This window comes from Orcinus orca, chromosome 14 (genome assembly GCF_937001465.1).
Source record: "Orcinus orca chromosome 14, mOrcOrc1.1, whole genome shotgun sequence".
Lineage (NCBI taxonomy): Eukaryota > Metazoa > Chordata > Mammalia > Artiodactyla > Delphinidae > Orcinus > Orcinus orca.
In genome coordinates this window covers 31,345,412-31,355,306 of record NC_064572.1, presented here as the reverse complement: position 1 = coordinate 31,355,306, position 9,895 = coordinate 31,345,412, and the positions used below count along the sequence as shown (strand labels likewise).

Below are 9,895 nucleotides of genomic sequence, written 5' to 3'. Positions count from 1 at the left end.
TTCAAAACCGTTTAATAAAGGCTTTTATCTTTAAATAAATTTGCTTTTGGTTTTTCTCCTATTTATGGAGAGATACTGAAAGAAAGGGGTCGAAAAAGCAAACTCGAGAGGTGGAAATCTTTGTACTTAACCAACACTTATGCCAAGGGAAAGTGGCATCGGCGAAAACACAAGTGACCGCAAATACAGAGGCTGTCGCTGAGGAGCACGGTTTCCGGAACTCACCTTGCGCCCCGTCCCCCTTTCCCTCCCGGACAATGTTATCGCGAGTCTTGGGTTAAACTTGCGGTGATTGTGGAGACAAATTTCTCGCGAGATGTAATTGGTTGCTATAGTTGCAAAAAAACCACACCTCTGCGGCTAAGTCAGGTAAGTCTGCTCTTACTCCTTAGAAAACTGTCTCTTCCCGGCCTCCCCACCCCGGTCCTGCGGCCACACCGTGTTACCTCAGTTTCTTCTCCCTAAGCTTCGGCCAGGCTGAAACGCACACGCCGCATCCCTGCACTACTGTACTCCCGTACAGACTCGAACGCCACCGACCCCGCTACGCGCGGACGCTCTCGCCAAGCCCAGGCCTCCCACCCATAAGCCAGACTGAGACCCCACTTCCCACTTTGCGCCGAGATTCCCCTACAGTAAGCGCAGACTGCGCTCCTGTCCCCAGACCACTCCTAGTCACATCATCTCCTTCACCTAAACGATTTCTTTCTTTTTGTTTTTTGGGGTTTGTTTGTTTAAGCTATTTTTTGTTTTTCTAATTTTTTAAATTAAAAAAATTTTATTGGAGTATAGTTGATTTACAGTGTTGTGCATCTAACCATTTTCTAATCTGACTTTTCCCCTTCTTCTGAGCAGATGACAAGAAATGCGTGCCTTGTCAGCGGCAACAGGAGCCCCCACTTAACTGCCTTGACCATAACTTTTAACTAGCCAGATTTCTTGCACTCATTGTTCAACAGATATGCTGCTAATGCCTCTTGCGGGCAAGGCATAGTGCCAGACACTCGGGGACTGCAGAAATGTATGATAGATTACTTGTCTCTAAAGATATAATTAAGCATTCAAGAAACGTAGTGCTTATTAATAACACCATTTGTGCGGTGCTTCATAGGTTAAGCAGTTTTACTGTTTTAGTGGATATTTGCAACAAATGTGAAACAGGTCAGAAGTTATGTTATCTGTTTTATAGAAGGTGAGACTGAGGCTCAGAGAAGTTAAGCATTTGTCCAGGGTCAGGCTAGTGAAGGCGTAATTCACATGCTATTATTGAAAAGGAAAGGAGACTAATGTAAAAGATCATTTCAAATGTAAACTTGATAAGAAAGTTGTCAGGGCCACTTAGGCCCTTAATGAGCCTGGAGACATAACGTTGAGCAAGTGATCTGAGACTTGTAGGTAACAGGGAAAATGAGGGAGTTGCTAGAAAGATGCAGAATACTTATAAAGCTTGGAGACAGCAAGATATCTCTTTCTTTTTTCTACCACCAGTCCTAGACACACTTAGCATAGTAGAGCCGATGTAAATATTTGAATTGCATCAAGTTCCACTTTGAATTGAGTCAGAAAACATGACCTTTTTTTTTCCTTAACATATATCCAATTTATTTTTGAAGTTGTATCCTTAGTGTTGTAAAATAATTTGAAAATACCTTTGATTAAATAAGACATACATCAGGACTTTTTCCAGTGGACTAACATTCTGTGGGGCTGCCTCTTTCTTGTTATCAAAATATATTTTTCTAAAACTGAGAGGTTAAGTAATGCTTGAGGGGAGTTTTGCACATCACAAAGAAAAAAAAAGCTACCAAAAAACACTTTGAAGGAGGTGAGGGATGGGAGGTGGAGTGATGGCATTCCTACCCTCTTTGCCTTGTGATAATTTGTGCTTAATGGGTTAGTTACATGTATAAGAATCTTTTTAGCACTAACCAGCAGAATCATCCTTGTGACCAGGTCCCTAAGGCACTGCCTATCTGGCAACAAAGGTTGGAAAGTGCACAAAACAGTGCTGGACTAGGGCATTTCTCTAGGTTCTCCCCTGGTATTGGTTATGATGTAATGTGGATACTTTTGCAACTATGGTATATAAGGGGACAGGTTCGTTCATTATGTTCACAGAGATCAAAGAAGACCAGAGAGACTTTGCCCAGGTGCTGATATGGAGCAGGTGTCATCAACAGGCAGACCCGTGCAGATCACTGTGACAGATGGATATGACTTGGTAAAGTTATTTTTGGGAATCCTGGAAGTCCTTAGTTTATTCATTCTCCTTGAATGTACTTTTGTCTTTGGGCTCAGGTCTCCCTGTCAGTCTTCCAGTTGTGGCTTGGGGAAGATGTGTTGGGAACGTTAGCAGGAGGCATGGAGTTCTGCATTATTCTGTACCACCAAACCTCCTGGCTTTACATAGCAATGGCACTTCCTTCTCAGTGTTCCTTATTGTTAGTCTATAATCAGCAAGTCATATTAATGTGTAAAATATCTGGCAATTTGAATACTAAATTTAATGGGGGTGAAACAACTGGTTTTCATTTTCCTAGACAGCAGTTCCTTTCTCCTGAAAAGGATCTGAATTCCTCCAGAACTTCTCTTGTGATTAATTTCATTTGATGAATTTAAATAATAAAACTACAATATGATATAAGTATTAAAATTTACAAGAATAATGAAACGTCAAAATATTCATTCAGGGGCTTCCCTGGTGGCGCAGTGGTTGAGAGTCCGCCTGCCGATGCAGGGGACACGGGTTTGTGCCCCGGTCTGGGAAGATCCCACATGCCGTGGAGCGGCTGGGCCTGTGAGCCATGGCCGCTGAGCCTGCGCATCCAGAGCCTGTGCTCCGCAACGGGAGAGGCCACAACAGTGAGAGGCCCTTGTACCGCAAAAAAAAAAAAAAAAAAATTCATTCAGTACTATGAAGTCAAAAAGCTTATTCCAAAACAGGATGTAATAAATGACCTCTACTTTCTTTTAAAGGGTATATATAAAAATGTATATATAAATGTGTGTGCATATATATATATATATATATATATATATATACACACACACACACACACAGCAAAACACTAGAAAATATATTATTACAGGTAATGTCTTCCTATGTGCTTTCCTCACTTTTTCAAATCTTCCACAATTATATAATCATATAAACACAGTTACTGTTATTTTTCAAAGCTTCCAACTTAACGGCCTTTAAATAGAATGTTGCATTTAGCTACAACTAGATTTCTTTAATGACTTTCTACTTCCCCCGTTTGTATTTGTAACATAGCTTGTTAGGAAAACGTGCAAAATGCTATATAAAGTCAAAATGGGTTGCCAGATATGTAGGAAAATTCTCTATTTGAATATAATTGTAAAGTATTTTTCTGTCAACAGAAAGGTTTTAAAGGAGATACTCCAGTTACCTTTATCCGTGCAGAATTCAATCAGGTGGTTCTGGGAGACTCTGCAAAAATTGCTGTTTCTCCAGAAGGAACTGCAAAATACAACTTCACTTGCAGTTTTGAGTTCAATCCTGAAGGAGGAGTCACTTTACATGACCTCGCCCACAAACCTGTGTTCTGTAAGTGCTTGGGATTCTAAATATGTTAATTACATGTGTGATCAGGATATTGTGAGATATTTAGTAGCTGTTGTAGGGACAGATGAACACACCTTACCTTTTTAATCTGGGAATAACACAGTATACTTTGAGTCCCACCTGGTTCTGGCAGCTGTCACCATGACCTACTAATTTTAATCAGTTTGTATTGAAGACCTTTTGACACATAACTGAACTTTAAAAAAAAAATTTTTTTTTATTTTCCAAATTGACTTTATTTTTTCCAGCAGCTGATAGTAAAACATACATATGATCAAAAAAAAGAATATTTATACAATTTTGAAGAACAATAAGCAATAACATGAAGCAAACATGCTCTTTTATGGAAAAAACAGCCCCCAGTTTGAAACAAGACCAATCATATATAGATAATTTGATCTATTCATGTGTACAACTCATTTTAATTTCCCTAAAAAATATTATTTAATAACTTTTTAGTAACTAATCAATTCTTATTAACAGTCAAACAAGTAAGAATGTAGATAATGCTCAATTCAATCCATGGGCGTATATGAATAGACATATAACTGAAATTTGCAGCCTTCGTCTCCTAAGCTGATTTGTGAGCTTTTCCTTTGTATTCCTATATTTAAGGTTGCCAGATTTAGGGGAAAAAAACAAAACAAAGAAACAAAAAACCCAAAAACCAAATTTGGGACATACTTACACTAAAAAAATGATTTGTTGTTTATCTGAAATTCAAATTTAATTTGGCATCTTGTATTTTACCTGGCAGCCCTATCTGTACTTCTGTATATTCACCAAACTGTATAGCAATTATTAATTCGCCTCCCTTGTTAGAGGAGACACTTTTTGAAATCAGGGCTGTATCTTATTTATTTCAGAATTTCTAGTGCTTAGAAATATCTGGGATAGAAAGGGGCTCAAAAAATGTTTGTTGAATGAATGAATGGATAAATAGATGGATAGTTTCTGTATTCACACTTTTACAGTTTCTAACTACATAATATTATCTCTGAAATACTTTGTTCCTAAACCTGTATTCTAGGCTATTTTTTTGTTTGTTTTAACCCATACTCTTTTTTATTTTTTGGTAGTGTGGTTTTTAAAAATTTATTTATTTAATTTATTTTTTATTGAAGTATAGTTGATTTACAGTGTTGTGCTAATTTCTGCTGTACAGCAAAGTGGCTCAGTTATACACATACATACATTCTTTTTTAATATTCTTTTCCATTACGGTTTATCCCAGGGGATTGGATATAGTTCCTTGTGCTATACAGTAGAACCTTGTTGTTTATCCATTTTAAATCTGATAGTTTGCACCTACTAACCCTAAACTCCCAGTCCATCCCTCTCCCTCACCCCTCCACCTTGGCAAGCACAAGTCTGTTCTCTATATCTGTGAATCTGTTTCTGTTTTGTAGATAGGTTCATTTGTGCCATATTTTATTTATTTATTTTTGTTTTGTTTTGTCTTTTTATTATTAACATTAGTAACCTCGAGATATGTTTAAATTAGAATTGTCATTTTGAATGTTCACATTAAGATATACTGTAATTTGACTTATGAGGACTTTTTTTTAATTAAAAAAATTATTTTATTGGAGTATGGTTGGGTTACAATTTTGTGTTAGTTTCTGCTGTACAGCAAAGTGAGTCAGTTATACATACACATATATCCACTTTTTTTTCTGCCATATTTTAGATTCTACATATAAGTGATATCATATGGTATTTGTCTTTCTCTTTCTGACTTACTTTACTTAGTATGATAATCTCTGGTTACATCCATGTTGCTGCAAATGGCATTATTTCATTCTTTTTTATGTCTGAGAAGTATTCCATTGTATATGTGTACCATATCTTCTTTATCCATTCATATGTTGATGGACATTTAGGTTGTTTCCATGTCTTGGCTATTGTGAATAGTGCTGCTATTAACATAGGGGTTCATGTATCTTTTTGAATTATAGTTTTGTCCGGGTATATGCCCAGGAGTGGGATTGCTGGATCATATGGTAGTTCTATTTTTAGTTTTATGAGGAATCTCCATACTGTTTTCCATAGTGGCTGCACCAAGTTACATTCCCACCAACAGTTTGGGAAGGTTCCCTTTTCTCCACACCCTCTCCAGTATTTGTTATTTGTAGACTTTTGACGATGGCCATTTTGACTGGTGTGAGGTGGTACCTCATTGTAGTTTTGATTTGTATTTCTCTAATAATTAGTGATGTTGAGCATCTTTTCATGTGCCTACTGACCATCTGTATGTCTTTGGAGAAATGTTTATTAAGGTCTTCTGCCCATTTTTCTATTGGGTTGTTTGCTTTTTTGTTGTTCAGTTGTATGAACTGTCTGTATATTTTGGAGATTAAGCCCTTGTTGGTTGCATCATTTGCAAATCTTTTCTCTCATTCTGTAGGTTGTCTTTTCTTTTTTTTTCTTTTTCTTTTCTTAATATTTATTTATTTATTTTAATTTTTTTAAAAAATATTTATTTATTTATTTTTGGCTGTGTTGGGCCTTTGTTGCTGCACATGGGCTTTCTCTAGTTGTGGTGAGCGGGGGCTACTCTTTGTTGCGGTGCGCAGGCTTCTCATTGCTGTGGCTTCTCTTGTTGCAGAGTATGGGCTCTAGGCGCATGGGCTCAGTAGTTCTGACTCATGGGCTCTAGAGCGCAGGCTCAGTAGTTGTGGCGCACAGGCTTGGTTGCTCCGCGGCATGTGGGATCTTCCCAGACCAGGGCTTGAACCCTTATCCCCTGCATTGGCAGGTGGATTCTTAACCACTGTGCCACCAGGGAAGTCCCAATCTTTATTTATTTATTTATTTAATTTTTGGCTGTGTCAGGTCTTAGTTGCGGTACACAGGATCTCTGTTGCAGCATGTAGGCTCTTTCGTTGTGGTGCACGGGCTTCTCTCTAATTGTGGCTCGTGTGCTCAGTAGTTGTGACACACGGGCTTAGTTGTCCCCCAGCATGTGGGATCTTAGTTCCCCAACCAGGGATTGAACCGACATCCCCTGCATTGGAAGGTGGATTCTTAACCACTGGACCACCAGGGAAGTCTCTCTCTCTTTTTTTTTAATGGTTTCCTTTGCTATGCAAAAGCTTGTAAGGGTGATTAGGTCCCATTTCTTTATTTTTGTTCTTATTTCTATTCCCTTGGGAGACTGACCAAAGAAAACATTGGTACAATTTATGTCAGAGAATGTTTTGCCTATGCTTTCTTATAGGAGTTTTATGGTGTCTTGTCTTATGTTTAAGTCTTTAAGGCGTTTTGAATTTATTTTTGTGCTGCTGTGAGTATGTGTTATAACTTCATTGATTTAATGCAGCTGTCTTAACTTTCCCAGCACGACTTGCTGAAGAGACTTTCTTTTTCCCATTGTATATTCTTGCCTCCTTTGTCGAAGATTAATTGACCATAGGTGTGTGGATTTATTTCTGAGCTCTCTATTCTGTTCCATTGATGTGTATGTCTGTTTTTTGTACCAATACCATGCTGTTTTGGTTACTGTAGCTTTGTGGTATTGTCTGAAGTCTGATAGAGTTATGCCTCCTACTTTGTTTTTTTCCTTAGTATTGCTTTGGCAATTCTGGGTCTTTTATGGTTCCATATAAATTTTTGGATCATTTGTTCTAGTTCTGTGAAAAATGTCTTGGGTAATTTGATAGGGATTGCATTAAATCTGTAGATTGCTTTGGGTAGTATTGCCATTTTAACTATTAATTCTTCCAGTCCAAGAGCATGGGATATCTATTTCTTTGAATCATCTTTAATTTCCTCTATTAATGTTTTATAGTTCTCAGCACATAAGTCTTTCACCTCTTTGGTCAGTTTATTCCTAGGTATTATTTTTTTTGGTGCGATTTTAAAAAGCTTTTTTTTTTTTTTTTTTCTTTTTTGGCCGCACCAAGTGGCTTGTGGGATTTTAGTTCCCCAACCATGGATGGATTGAAACCAGGCCCTCTGTAGTGAGAGCATGGAGTCCTAAGCACTGGACCACCAGGGAATTCCCAAAGGTATTGTTTTTTTACATTCCCTTTCTGATATTTCATTGTTAGTGTAAAGAAGTGCAGCCGATTTCTGAATGTTTATCTTGTATCTTGCTGCTTTGCTGAATTTATTAGATCTAGTAGTTTTTGCGTGGAGTTCTTAGGGTTTTCTATATATAGTATCATGTCATCTGCATATAGGGACAGTTTTACCTCTTCCCTTCCAATTTGGATACCTTTTATTCCTTTTTCTTGTCTGATTGCTGTGGCTAGGACTTCCAATACTATGTTGAATAGAAGTAGTAAGAGTGGGCATCCTTGTCTTGTTCCAAATTTTAATGGGAAGTCTTTCAGCTTTTCACCGTTGAGTATTATATTGGCTGTGGGTTTGTCATAATGGCTTTTATTATGTTGAGATATATTCCCTGTATACCTACTTTGGTAAGAGTTTTTATCGTGAATGGATTAGGTGCATATATGTTGACGAGTGTAAAATCCTCTTCTTGTATTCATCCTTTTACCATTATATAATATCCTTCTTTATCTTTCTTTATGGCCTTTATTTTAAAATCTATTTTGTCTGATATGAATATTTCAGCTCCTGCTTTCTTGTCATTTCTGTTTGCATGAAACATCTTTTTCCATCCCCTCACTTTCAACCTGTGTGTGTCCTTTGCCCTAAGGTGTGTCTCTTGTAGGCAGCATATTGTAGGCTCTTGTTTTTTTAATCCAGTCTGCCACTCTTTGTCTTTTGATTGGAGCATTCAGTCCATTGACATTTAAGGTAATTATTGATACATATGTATTTATTGCCATTTAAAAAAATAAATTTATTTATTTATTTTTGGCTGTGTTGGGTCTTCGTTGCTGGGCACAGGCTTTCTCTAGTTGCGGCGAGTGGGGGCTACTCTTTGTTGCAGCGCGCAGGCTTCTCATTGCGGTGCCTTCTCTTGTTGCAGAGCACAGACTGTAGGCTTGCAGGCTTCAGTAGTGGTGGCATGTCGGCTCAGTAGTTGTGGCTTAAAGGCTCTAGAACGCAGGCTCAGCTGTTGTGGCGCATGGGCTTAGTTGCTCCGCGGCATGTGGGATCTTCCTGGACCAGGGCTCGAACCCATGTCCCCTGCATTGGCATGCGGATTCTTAACCACCGTGCCACCAGGGAAGTCCTTTATTGCCATTTTAAACCTTGTTTTCCAGTTGATTCTATGTTTCTTTTTTGTTCCTTTTTCTTTTAGTTTTTCTTTTTGTGGTTTGATGATTTCCTTTTATTTTATGCTTGTGTTCTCTTCTTTTTGGGTTTAGTAATCTATTGTATATTTTTGATTTGTGGTTGCCCTGCTTTTCAAGTATGGTAACCTCTTCCTATATCTGCTTGCTTTAGACTGATAGTCATATAGGTTCAAACACATTCTAAAAAAAAGAATCTACATTTTCTTACCCTCCTTTCCCACATTTTAGGATTTTGATGTCCTTTTTTACATCTTCATGTTTATCCTTTTTCTGTTCCTTGTGTTTTTCATCACTTTCACAAATAAGTTTTTTTTTTCTTTTTGATCTGTATACTGACTAATTTAAGTGATTTACTTTCCAACTGTAAACTGTGATTTCCTCCTTCCTATATCTTCTTGTTTCTTTTCTATTTAGGGAAGACCTTTCAATATTTCTTTTAGGATAGGTTTAGTATTGCTGTATTCTTTTAGTTTTTGCTTGTCTGAGAAATTCTTTATTTCCCCTCCTATTCTGAATGATAATCTTGCTGGGTAGAGTATTCTAGGTTGCAGATTTTTCCCTTTCAAAACTTTGAATATATTTTGCCACTCTCTTCTGACCTGCAGCGTTTCTGTAGAGAAATCAGCTGATAGCCTTATGGGAGTTCCCTTGTAATTAACTATTTGTTTTTCTCTTGCTGCCTTTAGAATGCTCTCTTTATCTTTAACTTTTGCCATTTTTATTAGAATATGTCTTGGTGTAGGTCGGTTTGGGTTCATCTTGTTTCGGACCCTCTGTGCTTCTTGTATCTAGATATCTGTTTCCTTCTTTAGATTTGGGATTTTTTCAGCCATAATTTCTTCAAATACATTTTCAATACCCTTTTCTCTTTCTTCTCCTTCTGGAATACCTATTATGCATAGATAGGCATTCTTTATATTATCCCATAGGTCTCTTATATTGCTTTCTTTTTTTTTTCATTTGGTTTTCTCTCTGCTGTTTTGATTGGGTAATTTCCATTATTCTATCTTCCAGATCCCTTATTCTTTCTTCTGCATTATTCATTCTGCTATTCATTGCCTTTAGCTCAGCTTTTGTCTTGGCAAATGAATTTTCT

The 9,895-nt window shown here is 37.4% G+C and overlaps 1 protein-coding gene across 8 annotated transcripts in view; it reads left to right on the top strand.

Moving 5' to 3' along the window:
* Positions 1-311: 311 nt before the first annotated feature.
* CFAP70 (cilia and flagella associated protein 70) overlaps positions 312-9,895 on the top strand; it is an 88,162-nt gene continuing 78,578 nt past the window's right edge. For 3 of the 8 annotated variants that reach the window (XM_033434119.2, XM_049697271.1, XM_049697269.1), the window contains exons 1-2: positions 404-2,221; positions 3,382-3,568. In XM_033434119.2, the coding sequence (XP_033290010.1) occupies positions 2,159-2,221; positions 3,382-3,568 (250 nt within the window). In that variant the 5' untranslated portion in view covers positions 404-2,158. Of the gene's footprint in view, positions 370-401; positions 2,222-3,381; positions 3,569-9,895 lie in introns of those variants that run through there. The other 5 variants (XM_049697270.1, XM_049697275.1, XM_049697272.1 and 2 more) reach the window with 5 other exon arrangements.